At 41.5% G+C, this 24,976-nt stretch overlaps 1 protein-coding gene across 1 annotated transcript in view; it reads right to left on the bottom strand.

The window, feature by feature from the left end:
• Positions 1-4,327: 4,327 nt before the first annotated feature.
• Positions 4,328-24,976, bottom strand: part of ect2 (epithelial cell transforming 2) — a 51,557-nt gene continuing 30,908 nt past the window's right edge. Inside the window, exons 18-24 of the mRNA XM_080732625.1 lie at positions 24,836-24,914; positions 21,137-21,256; positions 16,804-16,942; positions 15,728-15,882; positions 13,781-13,888; positions 11,423-11,551; positions 4,328-4,537 (exon numbers count right to left, since the gene is read on the bottom strand). Of these exons, the coding sequence (XP_080588751.1) occupies positions 4,448-4,537; positions 11,423-11,551; positions 13,781-13,888; positions 15,728-15,882; positions 16,804-16,942; positions 21,137-21,256; positions 24,836-24,914 (820 nt within the window). The 3' untranslated portion in view covers positions 4,328-4,447. The remainder of the gene's footprint in view (positions 4,538-11,422; positions 11,552-13,780; positions 13,889-15,727; positions 15,883-16,803; positions 16,943-21,136; positions 21,257-24,835; positions 24,915-24,976) is intronic.

Here is a 24,976-nt window from a genome sequence, read left to right as displayed (position 1 = left end):
CAATAATGGTGGTAGCTAAAGAGTCAGGATTTCTCTGGAATAAATCCAAAGTCCTAAAGAGACAAACTCAAGGGAGCTCAACAGTGGTGGGTCTGACTTAGAACTGATGACATTATACAGATGCGTTTCCCATTCTCTGATAATGAAGCCTTTCCACATTTGACATATTTTTTACATTAAAGAGCTGCTTCTTAGTTATCAAGTTTCTTTCACTTCAGGAAAGACTTTGTTGTGCTCATCTGAAAATGGCAGCGCTATCTGTTAGAATGGTTAAGTTCAGGCATGGTTAGGTATGATTTACATTTGTATTATTGCGACCGTAGGTCGCAGTTAAGTATGAAAACTGGCACATCTTGTCTCCGTATCTGGCTATCTGCGTATCTCTGTAGGTCATGCCTGACACTGTGGTTCCCCTGACACATCACTGTGACATCACAGGGGAACCACTCTTAACAGAATGGGTTTGCCACTCTGACTGACATCACTGTGATGGCACAATAACATAATCCCTTTTATGCCCATATATGGAGTTCCCTGATGTCATCAATATTAAGCCCATATCTAACAGGACTTCATATGGGAATGCCCATTTATGGAGGCCACATCGGCCAAATACCACACTAACAGAATCCATATATGGCCAAGACAGACGGCCAAGACAGCCCTAATCTGTGTGGCTGGTTCTACAGACAGGGATCTCCATATATGGGCATAAAAGGGTATGATGTCAGATGTCATAGACATCATAGGACTTGATCACATAACGAATAACTGAGTAAGCATGTTTGGGCTCTCACAGCATATCTGCATATACTGTACATTGATCTCCATATATGGGTACCAGGGGTCTCCATATGGGTAACTGGTCCGATATACACTGGCCAAGAATTGGCGCAACCTCGCCCTAAAAGGCGAGGTTGCTTGTCGCCCTGAGGCATCTTACTAGTTATGTCTGAGCTTTATTAACAAAGATAATTAACTAAAGGATAGTGTTGAGGGTATCTGTCTGTATGCGTCTGATTGTGTGTACTCTGTAGTTAATCTTGCAAACTACTTGGCCGATCACCATTTTTATTGTGCATAATACCAAAGGCTGATCGCCATGTTTAGTGACTGTGCATAATGCTTTAGTCTTTTGGAAATCTTTAACTTTACATTTATAATGAAAGTGTACATTTGACTCTGATCGGCTGTCCGAGAACCACACTGGAGCCCAAGTTCCACAATTTTATATTTTGGGAAATAAAAAGCCAACTTGATGTTGTTTTTAATTGGGAAGTGTTGTTTAATTGCATTTGCTTGTGTGCTAAAATTGTGACTCTGAAACCTGTTTCACCGTTATCGGTCAATGGGGGAAATTATCACATTTCAATCTATGAAGCAAATAATGAAGATATCTCACCAACTAGTGCCTTTGGAACAACCGAACACATGTCATGGGCTTAGATCTGATGTGCCTCTGCTTGCACGAACAGTCCATCTCTTCTTTCTCGCTCCCTGAAAAGCCCCTAAGAGACACTTTGAAGTGGAGGCAAAGGCAAATATGAAGAGAGTGAATGTCCTCTATGAAGAAGTGTCTTTTTAATATGAATATTCCCTAGTTTCTCCTCGCCTCGGGCCCACATGCCCCTCTACCGCCAGACACTATAGCTGGCTGCCTGGCACTGGCACATCTGCGCCTTATCCAGAAGACAGAGGGGAAAAGAGAAAGAGAGAGATTATCTTCTAGTCCTTTGAAGAGGTTGGATGTGAAGAGGACAAAACAGAAGCTCTTCTATACAGCCAGCTGCCATGACACAAATACTAATGCGGATAAAATTAAAGGCACCCTATTCAAAACACACCTTGATCCAGTGTGGGTAAGTCATCTAGCACTGGGCTAGGTAAGGCGATTATACCTAAGCTAAGGGCAAAAGGACATTCTGCAGAGGTCTGACAGTGCAGTGTGTGTGCACTCAGTATACAAAACACCAGTGCCTCATTATGCACAGACCATGTCTCATTGTTCAAAGGACAGTAACACCATTTATTTTTTCATGATTTGGGGAGGATGAGAGATGTAGCCATGTCATGGATTCAAGACTTTCTTCAAAATATGCCAATTATATTTTTCCCCCCATAGCTTTATTCAAAACGACTCAATAAACACTAGTACCAAATTAACGTTAAAGTTAAAGCTATACTGTGTAAGTTGCTCAACTAGTGGTCAGTAGTGTTAAAGCAAACCGCGGTCGCGTCAGTTTTTTCGTCTGTTTTTCGCCGCGGACCGGGCCGTCAGACCACCGCGTCCGCCTCGCCGAGACCTATCCATAGAGGTCTTTCGTGTCCCTCTACGGCCTCTGTTGGGGAGTTACATGCTAAACTCCTAGCCCAGTGTAAACAAAGTGTAAACACTGCAGTGTACTTCCTGAAGAGCTCGGCAGTGTATGATCTGGGCTTTGATTGGCCGGTAGGGAGACATGTGTACAGAATGATGCATATGACATAATTTTGCCAGGAAAAACAGCCCCGGTCACGGCCACCAGGGCTCAGTAGAACACATAAAGAAAAGGCTTTGGGAGCTGAAATGAACAGAGTGGGTGTTCTAAAACTTTAGCGATTTAATAATTAGGACAATTTTAAGATTTGTTTTATTAAAAAAGTTACATAGTATAGCTTTAAATGTACAGTAATGCTGTTGAACATGAAATTATCGGTCATGTACTGAGAGCCATTTGCCACAGCTAGCAGCCTTATGGGTAAGTCAAACAAATTGACACACCAGAAAATGAGAATGCAGCCCACAACCAGCAAGTCAACATGGAAAATTTTTCAGTTTTTTTAAAAACTAATTGATTGGTGATTGGCCCATAGGCTAGCGAACTGCGTCATCAAAACACGTCCCGCGGCCGCCAACACCGAAATACAGAAACAAAAACCAAAATGATCTTCAGTTAAACTGGTAAAAAAAATATATACAGTATAAATCGGCTAATCACCCTACACTCACGAGGCAGTTATCCAGAACTTCCATGGCAATTTAAGAAATAGAAAGAGTGCTGGGGTTTGGAGGCTGCATGGGCAGGATTGGTTAATCAATGACGCCGGATGGTCGGACAAACTGTCAGACAGACAGACAAACATATGCACCGGAATAGTTGCCCTGTATCACGTTCACGTTTGCCCCCCTTTTTTGAGCAGACTGCAAACAAGTAGTGCTAAAAGGAAATCAACATCTAACTTAATAGTGTAATTTTGCATTAAATACTGCAACTTTTGTTTAGTTACTAACTCGCTCTTTTCATTTGCCATGTTAAATTCAAGGCATTCCGTTTTTTGTGTGTGTGTGTGTGTGTGTGTGTGGGGTATTAAAATACAATTCAAAGAGTGACACTAAAAAAGAAATTGTATAAAAAGATTTTCTTTTTTATCTTAGAAGTGCATTTAATAAACAAGACAAACTCCATGCAATACAGACAGACAAAAAGATATGTACATAAATAAAAACAAACCAATCCTACATAAACATTACAGGAGCTTTATAAAAGCTGAATCACATAATGATTAAATGTATTAATTTTAATTAGGGGAAAATAAGCTAACTAAAATATTATATAAAATGTCAGTGAATAGAAAATAACTAATTATTCTTGAGATGGTTAATTAAAATAAAAAGGCAAGGAGCATTCAAGGCTAACATTAAATATATGTATATGAACAAAGCATAGCATCCTTCGTTGTTAAAGGAATAAACTTGAATTGTACTTTAACATTTTGAATTTAACACTATTTTGTAAATAGCATGAGTGAGCTGGCAAACCTTTTGAAATGTCAATTCAATAAACTAATTAAGAGTAATAGTTGCTGTATTCCTTAAACAATTACCAGAGCATCCTTCAATTTTATGTTGCATAATATAAACAGTGCAGTACCATTGCAGTGGGCTTGGCAAATGACACAGGAAAATTCTCAGTGTTCTTTCAATAAAAAAAGGGACATTTGAACACTGTCAAGAGTTAAATTACCACTCAGGAATTTACCACTTAGTAGTAAAACGACAGTGACACACCAGTTAAAACGTGGTCCATGTTTGAGACATGCTCCAGATTGCCTATTAAAAAAAAGACACATGGATTGAGCTTAAATCTGATGTGCAACAATTATCTTGAGAACTAAAACATGACCTCTCTGACACAGTAGAATATCAGCTTGACATGTGACTTCCTTCAGTGCGTTACTCCAGTATGACCCAATGTCAGTTTGCCATATCATCTGGATGTGGCTTCAACATACAGTAATAGTATGACTAAATGGCAATTTGCTATATCATATTGATATGGCTAGCTTCAATGCAATATTCTTAGTCTAGAGTTCTGAGGTCTTGCAATCAACTGCAGTCCAAGGATTGTGTATGATGATGATCCTGGCTTGTCTTGCTCTGGACTTCTTGGGCCCTCTGCTCAGGAGATCAGTAAAGATGGGTGGTGGATCGGCTGAATGTGTGGTACTTCCTCTCAAACATGGACGGTAGATTGACCATAGATGGTGAATGGTGGGCCTGAAGAAATAAAGGGTGATAGAGGGAAAGGTAGAGGAGACACAGAGGAGTGTGCGAAGGAGAAAAAAACAAAACAAATAAGTAAATACAAGTACTTCTGTACCATCGGAGTCTGTAGTTAGTATGTGATCAAGCTATTAAGAGAATCAAAGATGTGTTAAAGAAATCAACTCAGCCATGTGACAGACCCACACCATATCTTGACTTTTCCAAGGTGAGCCATTAAAAGCCTGTGCTAGAAGATTGATTGTCAAGTAGGCTTCCCAGCAGGCGGTCAAGAGTACGTGAGAGGCTGTGAGCACGAGCAATTTGTGAACACAAGGCCATTTTATGTGCTCCAGTCGTATTTTAATTAAGCAGCACGCCTGGCCACACACACGTGCAGCCTCTATGCTTTCAGAGCCAAACCTCGGCAGTGAACCGAACGAATCAAGAAAGTGCAACCTCTGTCAACACAATGCACTTCAGTGGCTTTCCACCTGGCGCACGTGTATACATTGTATTCTTCCTAAGAGCGCTTCATAACAGAACGATTTTCTTTCTGCCCTCAGTTCTCTTGTTTTAGCAGATTCAGGTCTACTGAATGGAACAAAGTCTTGAAAATCCACTGAATGGAGGGAAGTCTTGATTGCATGATGCAATCCTCCACTACCTCAGTAAGACAGAGACAATGTAAGGAGTGCTCTGTGAATAAGAAGATTAACACACTGCTTTCCCTGGGAAGAGGCAGGGTAAAGGGCAGCGCTGGTGAAAATGCTAACATATATGACCCTCATTACACACTTGCCATAACAAGACATGCTTGCTAATGAAGGTTTGCTTATCCCAGTGTGTACATGTCTTTTTAATTCAGAGTTCCAAAATGTACATGCATAAATAACCTATTCCCTGAATCACCTTTAAATAGCCATATTATACACAGACACAAGTGCATGTGTACACACACAGGCAGACAGTATGCCCTGCCTCCAGTGATATTGTCTAATTCCTGTTAGGGCATTCTTTCACGCAACACTAAAACCTACAATCTACGTCTACCTTGTGTGATTTTTAGTGGTGCCAATTAAGATTGGCTGGTCACAATGCTTTCATAGCATCCTTTCATCAGCTTCATGAGTTGTACATCATCAGCATAATCAGCCTTGAGTGTCAGTCATTGAAGCAATGGTAGGCGACGGAGACGAACAACGTCTCTTTGGGCAGCTGTGAAAGGCAGAGAACTTCAGCTCCAGATCCTGTCTGTTTTTACCAATACAATGTAAAGATGCTTTCGCTGGTGCTATGACCAGATGCTGAAGGCTGTAGCCGTCACCATCAGCAGAGATATCACTCACGGAAAGCCAATCCACACAAGGTGGAGTACTGCTTCCATTACAGCGGTGGAGAAGTCAGCCCACTAGCCCAGGGTGTCAGTTGGGCTCCTGGATGAAATGCAAGGCTGACAGCTGAATGTTCATCCAAAGAGTCAGCTCAAACTCGCTGACACCCCTGCAGTGACAACAGTTAAGCCAAACATTATGCAGGTGCCTAACACACCAAGTGAGGCAGAGCAAGTCAGGCGGTGATGCTGGAGACAACTGTTTGCTTGGATGATCGGATGGAGGTGGTCAGTGGGAGGGAAAGCCAAATATGATGACTTGGTGAAATACTGACAAGAGCAAGTCTGGCATGTGTAACAGTGTGTGCCCATTATGGTTGACTGCAGAGGACCCAGTGTCTCTGTAAGGCTGTGGTGAACCACCATGTTCCTAGAGTTACTGCACCATAGCATGGGCATACAGCTGGAATGGCCAGACCAAGGTGACGTTTATGTACTTTCCTTATTTACATAGCATAACATTTACTGGGGCTATACATAAACAGGAAAATAGCTTATGCTTTTGTTATAGCTCCACTATACCATCAATAATGGTAAACAGGGCAACTTAGGACATTTCTATCCCGAATGCCATCATTCTTTGTGACAAAGACTACCAGTAAACAGAAAATGTATCATCCAGTAGAGTGCATGGTGAAATACTTCTAGAGCAAAGGAACACATTTTCTAATGACAGTTATAGAATTCGGGCACTGGGGCCCTTTACAACAAACTAGTACTGCGGGCCAATGGTTAAGGGTACAGTTCACACTATAGAATTGTTTAGCTGCTTTCTTTGTGTGCAAGATATCCCTGCTGCCGAGCAAAGCTCTTCATCCTCAGAAGGAAGAAAATGAATAGCATGCCAGACAGGTAGGATTCAATCAGTTTGGGAGTGTTCAAATGGCTGTGTATTTGAAGCATAATTATAAGTGGTTAAAAAGATGACAGATAACCGTAGTTAACCACAAGCCCACACCCAAGACTAAGTGAGAGGCCAACTGGAGTTAAAAGGGGGCCTCAAAGTAAAAACAGACAATGACATTTTGGAGTTTCGTTTTGACAGTATTCTAAAGTAAAGTATTTAAGTAAAAAATAAATACAAAACCTACATTGGTCCTTTACAAGCATTCATAGTATCATACGAAATTGTCAGATGTGCCTGTGCAGCAACATTTACACCAAGAAAAAATGAGTTCTTCAAAATGTCAAGGTATGGCTTTTTCTAATAATAATCCAGGGGAAAACCATGTGGTCAAAGAGCACCCAGTTTGACATAAGACTGCTCCCAGGTCAGTGATCCTTCTTGAATATGGCCTAGTATTAGCAACCACCAATCCCTTGTGAATACCCAGCCACCACCTGGTTTATATACAATTGCCTAAACAGGATAAACATAAACTTGACCGGTTCCAAATCAAGTCTGGAAATCTCCACCATAGAGTCCATGTCTACTAACTAGACTATCAACAATGAAATAAATCTAAAATCTACAAAATATTGTTTAACAATTAGTCCCATGCTGGTTAGGCTTGTTCAATCAACTCCAACTAAGATCCAAAGATCCTAAGTGTATAAGGCACAGCAATACAAAGCAACGATGGTTTACTTAACCAGCTTATTGCTGGTGGGACTCCATATTATAAAACCTACATAAGCCTGGGATCAGCGGCAAGATTATACATTACTAGTTTGGTCAGAGAAAAAGTACAAGAAATCCTTTATTACTCTGCTCTATCATTTTGATTGCGGATTTGATTTGGAACTAGCGAGTGCACCACAGAATGTAAGCTGATGGCTACCATAGATGATGTGGATTAGAACTTTCCCCATCACTAAAATCCAATACCAAGAGCCACAATTCAAAGCACCTCAATTTTATTTTATATCTTTTACATTTTAGTACTGTAGAGAAATTGGATGGATCATGTCAATATTTCTTGTCCTACTGTATATGAAATACATTTCAGACAGTGACATCTACAGTATATTGCCTAATACATGTATGGACTGGAACGGTACTCGGTATCGGATGTCAGTTTAAGTTTAGTGCTCTGAATTGCACTCCCAATTTGGCCTTGCTCATATAAAAGATATGCTCACGTCAGACTCCTGGCATGGGCTGAGCTCTGCCGAGTTTCCTAGAGTCTAGTCTCCCTGCGGGGACTGGCCAGAGCCTTCTTGTTGGGGTCAAATCTCATTACAGGGTCCCTGCACGTCCCAGATGACACTCTGCCCTTCAAATTAGAACTCTGAGGAGGTGGGGTCTTAGGTTGGAGAAACACTGTAGAAGCTGGGTGTCTGGGGTTTAGGTTGGCAGAACTAATCGATTTTCGCCGAGGGTTGGCGGAGATGGAGGGGGCCAAATTACGGACGACGGCTCGAATGATTGTGGGATTGGGATGAGCTGAAAAGGTAGATGCTTGGGCAGCAGGAGCACTGGCATTAGGAGCATGGAGAACGGACTTGGGATCTGAGCTGGTTCTAGGGTGATAATTGGAACGAGGGCGATGACTGATGGCAAGGTCAGGTTTTGGACTGGGGCTAGAGCTAGGACTAAGCATGGGTTTTGGGGACAATGGGGATGGGCTGCAAGGGGCACGTTTACAGACAGGGATCCTGGCACGGAGAGGAGGATGGTCCAAAGAGTTAGAGCGCTGCACCATAGCACCGCTCTTGGTAGAATCATTCAGACTGAAGGTAGAGGCGGAGCGGGACATCTGGATTATAGAACATAGATGAACACAAACACAGAGGGTACAGACATTGATATGCAAGTTACAGTTATCAGAATCAGTATTGGGAATAAATAAATAAACTAAACTGTACCGGAACATAAGGCTCTAGTCTAGAGTGTCTTTTATTTATTCCATCAATTTAACAGTTACTAAGTAAATGAGCATGACTGTTGGGGAGTTTTGTAGACAAGCCTAAAAGTATGTGACGCTTAATGTTATGTTACTAGATTAATAAAAGATTAATTTTAGACAATTTCTTGACGGACTGTTATGAATACTAGCAATCCTGCAAGTAACCTGCACAGCAAAATATTTAGTTAGGCTATAAACAGCTGCTTAATTCATTCACAATTCCAGTTTGATATCGAATGATGTTAATTTACAGGTGTTATAAATGATCAACACGCTGCTTCATTCACTGCAAGTGACAGCCTCACTCACATTAACTTGTCTTGCACACAGCCAGACAGAAACAATGAAGGAAGAATACAGACTTTTAAAGAACAGAGGAAAAAAACAGGGAATCGTTAATGCAAATGTAATGGATTCAGTTCTGGTTCCTCAATGTTAGAAAAGCCAGGAAGGCTCTTGTCGGACCACCCCGACCCTCCCACAATGTCTCCTCAGATCTGCAGGAATCACGCAGATGACCCATTTTGGATTCAAAACAGTGATGTGGCAAGTTTGCATGCTTGTGTTTCAATGTACAACTGTGACTGTGATACTCTGATAGCCGATTTTTCTATTTGGGAAAGAGCCAATAAAAGGTGCCATCTGTGGATACTTAGTTCTATGATGAAAATAGACCAATAAGAAATAGAGATAGAAAAGTGTTTACCCACCACCACAGTTAAGATACAGTTTATCCACTGGTGGTTCCTATTACATTGGGGATTACTAAAGCTCATGAGTTCTCTTCAGATATTTACTGCAGTGACCCATCTATCTGTTCCATGATAAAAGTAGGCAAACCCACAGAGGAGATACTGTGAAACGCATTCCCAAACAAAAAATAATATCCAAAAGGTTACCTGGCTGAGAACGCTATGAGGGACAAGTGGCAACAACACGAGGGATGCCTGGTAGACTGGACTGGAAAATGAAGGTTTTTCAACGTCTTTCCCCATTTTGGGGAAAGAAGTTTTGGCGTTTTCAAAAATAGCATACCATGTCACATTGCGACAGGTTGTGAGGTTGTAGATCAACTATTTTTTCCATTTCACCTGACACTGTTGTACAATAAATTGTAACTTTAAAAAAGATGAAATATGGTTTCTGTCAGACAACAACAATCTGTATTATCAATTATGGTACTTAATTTGTCTATACTTTCTGTACTGCCGAGATGAAGAACAATAAGCAGCAACATAATGTGGCTAATTATATTTGATGCATAGACTAGGCCCCAAGACCCCTTGAACATGATCAAGTGGACCTGCATATTCTCTTTAATTGTCCCTTGTACAGGCTTTACTTTAACATACAGTTTTGTGTTGTACAAGTCACTACTGCTTAAAGTGTTTCATGAAATAAGTTATTTCAAGTCAACATTATGGTTGAACGATCAAAAGTAATTATAGACCTACTCTTGTATTCCTCTGAACTGTTGCAATTTTAAAATAGTCATCTTCAACAAAAGCGGGGAAAAGTGTTTCCCCATAAGAATCATTGTACAAGCAAGTCAACCAAGACACTGTAACAACAGGTCATGGGCAAATAAAAATTACCTCATGCCATCACAACCATTTAAAACATTACTCCAACCACTAGGCCAGTAAACATGTGTTTAATTAAACCGACACATCCAATTTATTTAGCCTCTTTGTGCAGGAAAAAAGAAGCTCCATATTTGAGTGTTTTGCAGTATTTAGGATTGAATTAGCAACACTTAGCAACACTTATCTGCTACACTCTCCCCCTAACTAAAAAGCCATCCAATAAAGGCAAAATGGCCTACACAGAGTTAAATGAGACATTTTGATTTAGGACGGATGGGGGGGGGGGGTCCATTCAAAGCCGACTCACTTCTTGTTTTTACGTGTTCACAAAACATGACTCATATCCACTCCAACCCAAAATAAAACGACCCCACGAACCTACAAAATTACAATGTATGCCCAGTCTCATGAACACCAAAAGCTAAGTGGCTGCTTTCAACCTAACTATCAAAAAAAACGAATGAAACCGCATGAAAAGAACTCCTCCATGGACTGATGCAGGGATCAATGGCTGGGTGAGACTCAAAAGGATAAAAGGGATGGATGGGACAGAAATGAAATGAAGACGGATGGAACAACTGGCTTGCGTTAATATGCACCTTATCGTTTCCAAATTCAGAGCCAGATTCACAGACAGACATAAGCAGAAAGAGGAAGAGACGGGTGGTGAACTAACAGATAAATAGGTAGACTTGACTACACTCTACGTAATCCCTTGGCTTGGCTTTAAACAGACCTACTGTAGGGCCACAGTGGTATATTGACAGGTGAAGAAACAACTGAATTTAATTCTGTTCGAGCAGGAGGAAAGAAAATCAGCCACCAGAGTATCTTGTCATTGTATTATAATTTTCTAATAAAACCTTTAGCAAGGCGAGAGAAAATAAAAAGCAGAAAACCATGTCATAACAGGACCCCGAACGTTCTGTGTCAAGTGGATCTGAGATAATCAGAATGATGGATTTATTGTAACTCATCTACATAGTTAAAATCGATCAAATATGCTGCCCCATGTCAGATCGTGCCATTTTCAGTTACAAAGACTCATTGGGAGAAACAAATAAATACTTACAGCCAAAGTGGAGCTGCTGCCGATGCGGTTTTCAGAAGTCAGCCTTGGGCTGTCTGGCGTGCTGCCGGCCATGAACGCTCTCTGGAGAACCCGCTTCGGAGTCTTTGTGAAGGAGAACGCCCTGGTCACCTAGGAACACACGTACACATACTGTTAAGTCACCACTAGAACAAACACTACAGGTTATTACAAACTTTTAGCAAATGAGAAAATTTGCTTACAGATGAAGTATATTTATTCCATGGGGCGCAAGTCTGACTATCACAAAGATTTTGTCTTGGAAATCGTATTATCTGACAAGTACATTTTGGCCATTGCGTCAAATAAATGCATTTCCTTTCCTGATCAGTTTATTGGTATATCATGCATTTCCTTTCCTGATCAGTTTATTGGTATATCATATCTCACACATAAAGGTAACTCAAATAACTGCTGCAGCCACTAGGGGTGGGCAATATAATCAATATGGCAATACATCGCAATAGTTTATTTGCCAATACTGTATCGATACTTCACGCCGTAGAATCGCGATACTTTGAGGAAAATTAAATATGTTCCCATGCATAGGAACCAATGGTAGAAGTCCGGTCCTGACACTCCGCTCCCTCTAGATATCGATGTACTATCTTAGCTACTTCCCCTTCCCACGGTTAAGTGAGTGAGGTCTCTCGAGAAAATGGCTGTGAACGACGGAAACGAAAACATTAGAGCGCCGCCTTCAGGTTTTAAAGCTGATATATCGCAATAGTATTGTATCACAAAGATTCGCAATATATCGTGATACTATTGCACCGTGACCCAAGTATTGTGATACGTATTGCATCGCGAGATTCTCGCCAATATCCCCCCCTAGCAGCCACAGCCAGCACTTCACACAAGCTTTCACAATTCTAGTTACCACACCATGTTTATTAAAAAAATATATTTTGGGGGGTCCTCAGATGATTAACTTAATGTGAAACATTGTTTTCTCACACAAGAGTAAACAAACCAACTTAAAGTTTAAAAGTGGATAGAGGGTATCTGCACATTTATAAAGTGACACTTTAGCCCATTTTCCACTGGCCCAACTCCACACCACTCCACACCACCCACTTGTGCCAGGTTTTCCACTACAAGGACCTGGGTAGAGTGGTGTGAAAGTGGTACTAAACAGGGTACTAAAAAGTATCCACTCTAGAGTAGGTCTGAGCTAGGCCAAACAGGGCCAAACACTTCATAATGACTGATCACTCACTGACTTTTCATTTAGACCACCAGGATATAGTTGTAATACATGATAATAGATTCTATTGTGTTATAACCACTATTATAATCTATTATAGTGTATTTTAATTATCATAGTTTTAATACTTTATAATGTACTATAATCACAGTTATAATCCATTACAGTGCATTATAATTAGGATAGTTGTAATACAAATTTATATTGTATTATAATCACAGTTAAAAGGGTCAATTTGATAGGGGTACTTTTTTGTAATGGAAAATGTAGATATTTTTATGTGGTGTGGTGTGGTGTGGTGTGGTGTGGTGCTAAAACTGCAGTCGAAAAGGGGCTTTAAAGGACTTTTTAATACCTCTAAAATGACAAATTAAACATTGGTCAAATTGTCAAATATTAGAAGCAGAAATTGTGAAAATAGCAGATCTGCTATTTTCACAATAGAACCGTGTTATACAAAATGTAATACCTCGACTCTTAGTGCTCGTCAGGGTGGGGGGTCCCCAGTTAAAATGATTATTTTGGGGGCCTAAAAAAGTTGAGAACCACTGAGTTAAAGGACGGACACAGGCCGAAGATAATAACGGACGTTCTGAATATGCGAGATTGCAAAACAGTCCTACTACAAAATATTTTCAAGTAATGGGAGACAACTCTTTCTGCCAAAAATGTGTTTCCTTCAAGACTCAGCCTCGGCTAACCAGTTGCAGTTATTCTGTATATATCAGCACTCATAAAGTGCCTCTTGTCCAACCTTATTAATCAACCAGAACTTTTAGTGGCCAAATATTTCTACCCAGTTTTTCCTCCCCATTCCTTTAGTCATTATGCCAATTGCCGATGAATGCTTCTCCACACAATGAATTCTGTGTTTGCCACTGCTGTTGTACCACACTGCCAGCAACAATCCCTCATGGGGAGGACGTAGCATCTCCGTCCTACTACTTCAGTTCAACGTTCACCACTGACAGGTGACGCACAGCCCACAGGAGCAAAAAAGATCACCCTCCCTTCCCAGCTTCCCTCCCCCTTTCACAGCCAGTTGTGGTCATATAGATGCTCAGCCAAGAGATGTAGAGAGAGACCACTGATTTTGCTCTAGCCTCCATCTGACTGACTGGCCCAACAGTTACCTTCTTGGAAGTCTTTTTGATGGCTCGGGAGGCTTTGCTCAAGGTGCTGTCCATATCCTTGGTGTTAACCAGTAGGGAGTCAGGATCAGCACACTGGATCATGTCCTCCTGGGTTTGAACACAAACGACACAATCAAATACATGCGATCAGTCTTTATCATCATAAGAATGAATTCACATAATCTATATAGACGAAAACATCACGAGTTTGCTTTAATCTATATAGATGAAAACATGAGTTTGCTTTTGAAATAGCAGTCAGAGGGAAGTACAGTACACGTATGGTATACACAAGGTCTTTATTTCCCACTCTCTAGCTCTCTTCCCCTCTTCTCTGCAGTCCACTATTAACAAGCAGGGTCCTGACTCGTTGGTATTCACAGTGCAGCACTGACCCAGTGAAAACAGCATTAGGATTGCAGCTGTGTGCTGGGAGGCAGACCAGAGGCCAACATCGCCCCCTGCTGCCCATACTATAAAGTACAAGTGGTGGCCTCACCTCCGGATCTTCCTAGCAGACGATGATCATGCTGCTCTTTAATTATGAACAGAATTATATGTGTCGGTCGAGACCACTCAATTACTGCTAAGCTTAGCTGGCCCATTACAACTTGGCTACCATAACTCTACCCCCCTCCCCATCCTTTTTTCCCCTCAAACCTCAACTCATTTAGTTGGACCGGTCGGATTTAGAGGCAGCTCCAGTCCTAAACGTGGCTGGATTTCTCATTTAATTCACTCCCAGGGAACAATTTTGTAATGAGACCTGCCTGAGGCTCAGGCATTTGCGCCTTTGTAGTTGCTTTTTTTGGAAAACGTCTAAAACCGACGAGGGGTTATGAAGAGACCAAGGCCAGACTTCTTCATTTTCTAGGAGGGCAGAAAAATGCGTTCACTTTATATTCATTTCACTGTTCTGCAGCTGCTGACAAGGACCATGGAGTCTCTATTGCTCCTACTTCCTACCTGGTACTTGTAACTCCTTGAAAACAAAAAAATAGAAACTAAACGTTTCCATTTACGTATTTGCATATTTTCCCCTTTGATGTGTGTCTATCGAAATAACATGATACATAAACTGATGGATCTGCAGTACTGTCATCTGGGTATTTTTAACGTGTGTGTAGGGCTGTCACGATTATGACATTTTACATGACGATTAATTGTCACTCAAATAATTGCGATTAATGATTGAATTGTGCATTTGTCGTTGACAATTACATTTCTGTTTGGCTTTTAGGCTTTGAAGTTGCACGTGGCAACCATGATACATAACTTAAATATACAAAGAAATAAATGGCATATTTGACAATTTCATACTTAAAGGAGTAGTTCACCCCCAAAATTATTTTTTTTCTATTGATTAGTCACGCCATGGAGTGTAGAGTTCAATAATATTTTTTGGTTTTTGTCACATTCCTAAGACAAAAATGTGATAACAATAAATGTACCCCCATTGATTCCGGATGGTGACCCGTTTCGAAACGGGTCACCATCCGGAATCAATGGGAGTAAATTTACTCAAATCACATTTTTGTCTTAGGAATGCGACAAAAACCAAAAAATATTATTGAACTCTACTCTCCATGGCGTGACTAATCAATAGAAAAAAAGTCATTTTGGGGGTGAACTACTCCTTTAAAGAACATTGATAGTGGAAATAGCCGATCTACAAGTCGCATCGTCGCGGCGCGTTGAGAGCTTGTAGATCGGCTATTTCTACACATTTTTGAAAGTGTTTGTAACTATATTAACATTTCTCAACATGGAGGAAACGATTATGACAAAATAAACGCGATTACGTCAAATAGTTGCGATTAGGCGAAACGATTATGACAAAATAAACGTGATTACGTCAAATAGTTGCGATTAGGCGATTATGTAATAATTGTGACAGGCCTGTGTGTGTGTGTGTGTGTGTGTGTGTGTGTGTGTGTGTATACTCACAGAATCGGCCTTGCAGATGGTGTCGGCGACATGACGAGAGAGCGAGCGCAGCCAGGTGCTCTTGGTCGTCTCCTCTGCGGTCAGCTGGAAGCTCAACAACAGGTTTTCCTGCTCGGTAGGAGGACGCACCAGCAGCGCAAATGCATTCACACAGTCTGCGGTACAGAGGAACACAGTTCATTTAACTCCCAAGATTGCACATTTTGGTTCCATTTTACCGTGCAGACACCGCAATAGATGTGAAAAGAGAGAGAGAGATGTACAATGTGAGGAGAAGAGGGTGGGAAGGAAGGAGGTGACTCAGGTGAGGCACAAAGAACGAGATTGAGGAAGAAGAGATACAAAAACAGATGAAAACAGTGATGAGAGTGAAAGAGAAAAGTCCAAAATAAAGAATAAGAAAAGAGACTTGTTGGACAGTGAGGAACAGAGATGAGAAACAGAGGGAAGCCAGCAGCCAGAGTAAGTAAATTATAGTTAAAAAAACAGAATCATTGAGCCATTCATCCAAACATAAACATCACTCTTATGTCTGTGCTTGCTGTGTCAGATTATCGTGTTTGCAAGAGGGTTCCTTTCTGTGTGTGTGTGTGTGTGTGTGTGTGTTCCAAACACCCAGGGTGAACACTGGCAGTGAGTGTTTGTCCCTGTCAAAGAGCTGGAGGTGCTGCAAACACACAGTCATGGAGTTATGGTAACTAACGGTGTCAGACACACACTGTCATCACTTCAAAACATGCATGCCCTCCTGCAGTTATGAAGATGACTGTACCGTCTATGGGATGAGGGGTGTGTGAGTGTGACACTTGCTTTGGCAATGTAAACCTATGTTTTCTCATGCCAATAAAGCTCCTTTGAATTGAATCGAGTGTCTGTCCTCAAACTATATCCTGTACAATTTGTATCTGAAAAATTAGAGTAGGTTTGGAGTGATGATTAAGTGTTTGTGTCTGAGCGGGGGATATATAGAGTAGGGGTGTGCGTGTGTGTGTGTGTGTGTGTGTGTGTGTGTGTGTGTGTGTGTGTGTGTCTGCATGTGCGCGTGCGTGCGTGCGTGCCTGTGTGTGTGTTTTCACCTTCTGTGTCCTGCAGGTCCAGTACTTTCCGGATCTGAGACAGAGGCATCAGTGTAATGTGTTTGAGGTGGGCTGGGGGTCGTGCTTGCCCTACTGGACTCTTAAAAGTATTCATCACCTTGTGACGTTTCCTGGCAATCTGGGCAGAATCACAAACATGGGATTCAGACATCATGGTTCAGCTACATAGACTCAAATTCAGAAACATTACAAGTGCAAATAATAATCTACGTACGTACACCATCTATTAGATCGTGTCCAACTATCCTTTTGCTAAAATGGAACATTATCTGGGTGCAACGGGGACTGCCCCGTAGGTCGAACTCCTGTTGGGTCAAACACCGTCGGCAGGTTAGCTACTGACCAGCGTTGGCAGGTTAGCTAGTTACGGTTACTGAGGTTAGGGTTAGGTTTAGGCATAGTTTTACTGAGGTTAGGTTTGATGTTCGGACCAAAAGGGTGTTCGACCTAAGGACATGTTACCGGGTGCAACATAAGGCTTATATTTAATCTCTTATAGCCATGGGTGCTTTTTAGACACATGAATATGCAACATGAATTGAAGACCAATCAAGAGTGTCATCTCCCATTACCTTCAGGTGTGCTTGGCATATTGTTATTTAAATGGCGGATCCGGCAAGTAGGAGAACAAACCTACAGTATCTGCTCATGTGTGAAGTCAAAGTGCAGGACTCTCTATAGCAGTGGTTTCCAAACTTTTAGCTCGAGACCCAAAAGAGAAAGCCGTGGACCCAAACTAGTGAAAAGAAACAGATCTACAAGCTCACAACGCCGCATTGTAGAGCGACATGCAAGTCTCAAGCACACACAACACTCCCCGGGTTAGACCAACACTGAGGACTTCACTATGAAGGAGAGATTTTTAGGAATCCAAAATGTAGAAAGTATATAAATGAAACATTATGTTAATTCAGGCCGGGCACTGAAGTTGTGCGTGGATCAGCCCTGTTGACCCCCTTTGACAGTTTATCAGCTGATCGTACTCGCTGACTCATTTACCATTTACCTTCAAAGAAGTCAACGTATTTTCAAGCTGACACTCTCACTCTGCTAATCACTCAAGTCACTGAAGTGGTAAGTCGCTGCAAATTCCCTCCACCTGCTCCTGCTGTTATTGATTCAAAGATGTGTGCAGGCTCTCTCTGAATTTGTGGTATGGTTTATTATGTGGGCATAGCAGGGGTCCTCAATAGGCATACCGCATTCCGACCCACGCCGGACCCAGAGCAAATTATTGTTATATCCTATTATTTGTATTAATCTGCAAGGTACCGCTACTGCAAGCCTCCATGTTTCACTTCTCTGTTGAGGACTCTGCGCACCACACACACATGCACGCACGCACGCACGCACGCACGTTTGATTTGGGGGGACAATTTGCTCAATTGACACAATAAACCCTAAAAGGCCTTTCTTGGCCTCTACCTAAATAAATAATCATAATAATAATATTACATCAAAATCCCTTTCATGCTCCTCAGAGCAGCCTTTTCCACGGCATATGACTGTAGAACCTTGTGTTGCAATAAACCTAAATCCATTAACTCTTTCTGTGCCAAATGCCAAAATGGCTCCAAGGTAGCTGTGCCACGGTTTTGTATGTTTTTCTTTATTGCGCAATCAAAAAAAATGTTTTTTTTTTTATAATTTTTTTCCCCACAGAAACAGACACAGTTGTTGTGATTCAGTGGCAAAAAGAATTTTGTCAATCAGACAAATGGTTCCAGAGATAGAGCTGTTTGAATGAAAAAAAGGGTCCATCCACTAGAATGAACACACATTTTCTCAATCAGCTAAACGAGGGAGCCAACACACAAACAGAGAAAAGCATCTCTCTGATCCCAGGTCATTTTGACATCTTTAAAAAAAAAAAAAAAAAAAAGTGAAAAAAAAAAATTTTTTTATACAAAAAATTCAAAAGACGTCAAAGACGTCATTGGCACTGAACGCCTTTGCAAAAAAACCGTCATGAGACGTCATTGGCACAGAATGAGTTAACTGAAGAATCTTGACTGAACTAAATATAAAGAACTTTAGGCAGGAAAAAGAAACGTCCCTTTAATGGTGGCCAATTCCCTTATGAGTATTGAAATATTACCCATGTGTTTGTGCTCACGCACAATTAAAACAGTGTTGTCACTTTCGTTGGCTGTGGTGTGGTGTTACTTGGTAAAAAGCCCAATGATAGTTTTTCAAATGACACAAGGTTACAATACACCATGCATGCCACACACAGATATGACTTTAAAGATCTGATATTTTCGGTGTACGACACCATCAGGCAGCGCATAAAGCATTAGAACCTCAGTTGTGACAGTGTATGTGTATGTGTAAATGTCTGTTCTGTCCATGTGCCACACATATACAGAGCTCATTAGGAAGAGACACTGATGCTCCTGAATCAGGCCACCCCATCTCTTTCTTGAATGCTTATCCTGTTCTAATGCTAGCCTTTTGCTAATTAAGACATACACAAACACACAACCTGTGTCAGCAACGACAAATTGTCCACATAAATTATTCACCTTCTCTCTCTCCAACAAAGCTGTTGCCGCTGGATTTCCCCCTTTTAAAGCATCTCAAGTTGCTGATATATTCACAATGAGTGAGTGGCAAAAGCGAAGAAGCAGTGTTCTAATGAAGTTTAGCTTTCTGACTACGTAACATCATAGAGTTTTAACATAATTTAATGTTCTTAAATAGAATACAATTATTCTAGTGAGGGAACACAGAATCGAGGTCACACCAATAATGAATATGGAACCAATCCGCAAGGCTTTCATCTCTTTCTTTCTAGAGTTCAGGCCACTAAGTGGCTCTCACACCTACGTAGCACTACATAGAGTTGGGTGCTGCTTTGTCAGAGTACCCATTGTACCCATCTGTCCGTTTCTTTTGTGTCCAAATATGGAGTAAATGTGTAAGTCATTGTCCCTTTTATGCCCATATATGGAGATCCCTGATGTCATCAGTATATGCCCATATATATTTGAATGCCCATATAGGCATATTGTTTGGATCGGAGGTTCTTGACAACTGGATATGCGAGCTACTCAACAGTGGGCACCTCACTCCCTCTAGTCCTAGTCCTTACCAGCAGAGTTTGAAGTCGGTTGGTCCCATATATGCACACCATTTATTGTCATAGCGGTTGGATCTGTGGCTCTGGACAACCGGATCTCTATAGCGGTCAGTCCTTGTCCCTTTTATGCCCAACTAATTTATTGAGCAAACTGATATGTTTGGCTGATGTCATACATATCAGTTTGCTCAATAAATTAGTTGGGCATAAAAGCAAACTGATATGTTTGGCTGATGTCATAACACATTGAGGTTAAGGGGGCACGGTGGCGCAGTCAGTAGTGCTGTCGCCTCTATAGCGGTCAGTCCTTGTCCCTTTTATGCCCAACTAATTTATTGAGCAAACTGATATGTTTGGCTGATGTCATACATATCAGTTTGCTCAATAAATTAGTTGGGCATAAAAGCAAACTGATATGTTTGGCTGATGTCATAACACATTGAGGTTAAGGGGGCACGGTGGCGCAGTCAGTAGTGCTGTCGCCTCACAGCTAAAAGGTCCTGGGTTCGATTCCTGCCGGGGGATGCTGTGGGTGCTGGGGGCGTGTTATCTCCTCCGCATCATCAGTGCCCACACCCTAGGTGGGGTTGGCAAAAGGGCCTTTCTGTGTGGAGTTTGCATGTTCTCCCTGTGTCTCCTAGGGTAGATACCCTCACAAAAACATGCAGTAATCCTGGTCACTATAATGCCTCCCCCTGGCCAGCCGGGGCGTCTGATGGAGGGGAATGGAACTGGTTGGAATAACGTGTTCCTTCCACGCGCTACGTCCAACCGGGGAAGCTCCCCCTGTCAGGTGACAAGAAGCGGCCTGCTCACTCCTCATGCACTGAAGGAAGCATGAGCTCAGTTCGGGGCCCTACCCAGGTTGGCAGAGGGAGAGCAGAGCCCAGGATTACAGCTTAGGCAATTGGCACCGGGTGAAAAAATGGGTTACAAAAATCGTGGGATTAAAAAAAAAAAAAAACACACATTGAGGTTAGACAACAACACACCCCATATTTGGGCGTAACTACGTTGTGAATGAGTCCCTCTCAAAACACATCAGGGAGTGCATGTGAGAACGAAGCTCAAAGTGTTACAGTAAAGAGTAGCAGAATTCTATTGGTACTGAGGAATATGGGTGATTATGATACAAGGGATCTTGAAATTGGGGTGTTTAAGGGGAGGCTGGCAGTCACAGGGGGATAAGACACGTTATTTTAGCGTATATGTATCAGTGCAGAGCGTTACCTCAAGGCAGTCATTGAACAGGAAGAGTGTAACTTGTTCTCCACGGTCACACAGCTGGTCTCCCAGAGCAATGGTCTCCACCCGGCAGACCAGACTACGATGAGAGGACAGCAGGTTGGCCTGCAGAAGAGTGCCAAACAGAAAGAAGTGGAGACGGTCATCGAAATAGAAGCGGCAAGATAGACCCAATGAAAGAGGAAAAGAGTAGTAAAGAGGGCAATTGGTCAGAAGAATATTAGAGCAAGGATAATTGTATATATGGTATGGCTAGTCAGGTAACAGAGTCACATCTCTTAACCCTCGTAGGATCCTCGTGTTTTAGTCACACCCAGGGCCTTCGGGTCACTTTGACCCGGCTCATATTAAACCATTCTAAAGTATTTAGAAATCCCCAAAAATCATATTAAACACAATTTGATTGTCATTATTAACTACTTTACTAACAATTCAATAAATATTTTGTATTATTATTAAAAGTAATTAATGATCTTAGGGTGTCTGCTGATAACAAAAATGTATCCGTTCTCCTACTGCTGGATCAAACGGCGGCTTTTGACACAATTGACCATACAATTCTAATACAACGTCTTGAACACTGGGTAGGGCTGTCAGGCACAGCTTTGTCCTGGTTTTACTCCTACCTAACAGGCAGAAGCTACTTTGTTAATCTAGCTGACTTTGAGTCAAACAAACACAACATCTGCTCTGGTATTCCACAGGGCTCAATTCTTGGTCCTTTATTATTCTCCCTCTATATACTGCCGCTGGGAGAACTTATTTCCGCTCACGGTGTGAATTTCCATTTCTATGCTGATGACACCCAGCTGTACCTTTCGGTAGCTCCGGACGACCCCTGTGCTCTAGACCTAGAGGACAAGACAGAAGTCTAGAGGACAAGACAGAAGTTCTCATAATTGGTTCTACTGCGCAGAGAGAATCAATAATAAGTAGACTTGGTAACCTGTCTAAAGAAAGTAACACTTCTGTAAAGAACCTGGGAGTGATCATTGACGCTGAATTAAATTTTAATACACACATTAATCATGTCACCAAGATTGCCTTCTTTCACCTTAGAAATATTGCACGAATTAGAGCCTATCTAACATTGGACGATGCAAAAACGCTGATCCACGCTTTTGTTTTCTCTCGGCTTGATTACTGCAACGCACTTCTCTCTGGTCTGCCAAAGAAAACAATTGACAGTTTACAACTTGTTCAAAATGCGGCAGCCAGAGTTTTAACTAAAGCTAAGATGAGAGAACATATTACTCCAGTCTTAGCGTCGCTACACTGGCTCCCGGTTGTTTTTAGGATTGATTTTAAAATTCTTTTACTTGTTTATAAAGCTCTAAATGGTCTGGCACCTTCGTACCTCTATGACTGCCTGCATAGATACGTTCCAAACCGCCCACTCAGGTCTTCTAGTGCTGACCTACTCGATGTGCCTAAAATGAAATATAAAAAATATGGTGAAGCAGCTTTCTGCTTCTACGGACCGACAGTTTGGAATAAACTCCCACTACACCTAAGACAGGCAGCCTCTGTGGATCGCTTTAAAGCACAGCTCAAGACCTATTTCTTTACTCTTGCTTTTAGCTGATTTTTTTTTTTTTTTTTTTTATCTCTTTGATGCTATTGACGTCCACACTGTTCTGAAATTGTTCTTCAATGTTTTATGTTTTTATTGTTCTGCTTTATTGTATTCATGTGTATTTTATTTTTTCTGTTAAGTAATTGTGCTTCATTTTCTGCTCTGTAAAGCACTTTGAGCTGCATTTCATGTCATGAAAGGTGCTATACAAATAAAGCTTTATTATTATTATTATTATCCCTGCCAGGCCGGGATGGCCAAAGGTGAGGGATTATGTTTTCACTCCTCTGTCTGTGGACAGCTAATCTCAGGCAAATTGGACCAATTAGTGTGAAACTACACACATACACTCCCGGGAGACCTAGGAAGAACCTCCTCCGCTAATTCTTCACATTTGCCTCTTATAGCGCCACCATCAGGCTGTTGTGTGAACAGCTAATCTCAGGCACGACTTCAGCATCAAACTTGGCACACATACGCCCAGGAGGCCTAGAAAGAAACTCCACTAGAAATCTTTTCCATCTGTCATTTATAGCACCACCATGAGACTGATCTTTGCAAAATATCTTGTTGGTATTACAATATAGACTTTGTCCAAATCTCACACCAATTGGTACATATTATCCCTATTGTCATTTGATCAAGAACTATATGTCAAATATTTCTTGTCCCATTCTGATTTGCACAAAGTGCTACAGGTGCTCTGATGGCACAGTGTCACTGCCACAGAGGTTGTGGATTTGAATCAATCGTGGGGCATCTATGCAAACACAATTGTTGTTCGAGGGAAGGGAAGCTGGGCGGAGAGGTTGATAATTGTACATGTATTCCTACAGCCAGGCTGGGCGGCAGCTGGTTTTGGGAGGGAGGAGTAGGACGAAGGGCGAAGGCCCTACGTCCACTCGGTGGGGGGTCCTCACTGTCAGGTGATTCGGTAGGATACAACAGCAGTGACAACATAGGGGAGGAATCAATTGGCATAAGGACTGGATTGGGGAGAAAAAGAGGGTAAACCATAATTGGCTACTCAAAATAAAATAAAATAAAAAAGAAATGCTACAAATCACGTCGGAATGCTGTGGAACTTGGAATTTGTAAAGTGGCATAGGGATGAAGTTCCCATTTGGTAGCAAAATGTGCCACTCCCGCAAAAATCGTAAGCATCTTTGGAATCGTGGCCAATCTGAATAGAAAATGTGACACATACTGTAGGCCATGACATTGATCAAATGACCAGAGAAAATCGGTATTGTAAATATCCCCCAAAACTTGTTTTGCTCAATTCTGCCTCATGGTGGCGCTATAACAGGACGATTTGGGGTTGAATATCTTCCTAGGCCTCCCGGGGGAGTACATGTAAAGTTTCACGCTGACTGGTCCAGCGGAGACTGAGATTAGCTGTTCACAGACAGAAGCAACGAAAACATAATCCCTCACCTTTGGCCATCCCGGCCTGGCGGAGATAATATTGAATGAATTGTTATCAATGTAATTTGTAATGGTGAGCAAATTATGTACTCAAAAATCCATATGTCCAATGTTTTTTCAGAAAGAAATGGTCTAAATATTAGCCATTTAGCATACACTTTGAATGGCCGGGTCAAAGTGACCCGAAGACCCTGGGTGTTATATGTTGATACAGGGGGGTGTTGCAAATGCATGACATGTACCATTTTCATATCACATGTTTAGTACAGTAAATAAGCCAAGCAGAAGAAGTTTCATGGATAAAAACATATTTTAACATACTTTTTCTTGATGTTGAAAATTGAAAACCGGGTCAAAGTGACCCGAAGACCCTACGAGGGTCTCTTAAAAGCATCTAAAAACAGCAGCGCTCAAGACAGGAGAGAGCAGTTTAATGACAAAGTGGATCATTGTTTACTTGTAGTCAAGGTCAACATTCAGTCAAAGGATTTTCAGACTTAGTCTATGTCCACACTAGTATCCACCTTATTATGAAGACAAAATCCTGTCTAGAGCGGTATTTTTGTGCTCTAGACTTCGAACATAGACTTCAATATACTCAATAGAACTTGCAGAATATTAAACTAGCAGGTGTAGGTATCCATGTGGAATATACTCAATCCAATAAAGTTATAACTTACAGGAACGCCGTCTACTTCATACACCACATCAAAGATCTGCTTCTGGCCTTCTGTCTTCCTTCTGTCCTCATTGATGTGGCTGGGGAAATAATACGTTTTTGGATGAAAGTGAAAAAGAGGGAGTGAACGAATAGGAAGGTT

This window comes from Nannobrachium achirus, assembly GCF_963921795.1.
Source record: "Nannobrachium achirus genome assembly, chromosome: 1".
NCBI lineage: Eukaryota > Metazoa > Chordata > Actinopteri > Myctophiformes > Myctophidae > Nannobrachium > Nannobrachium achirus.
Note: the sequence above shows the minus strand (reverse complement) of the source record. Positions and strands in the feature narration are given on the sequence as shown.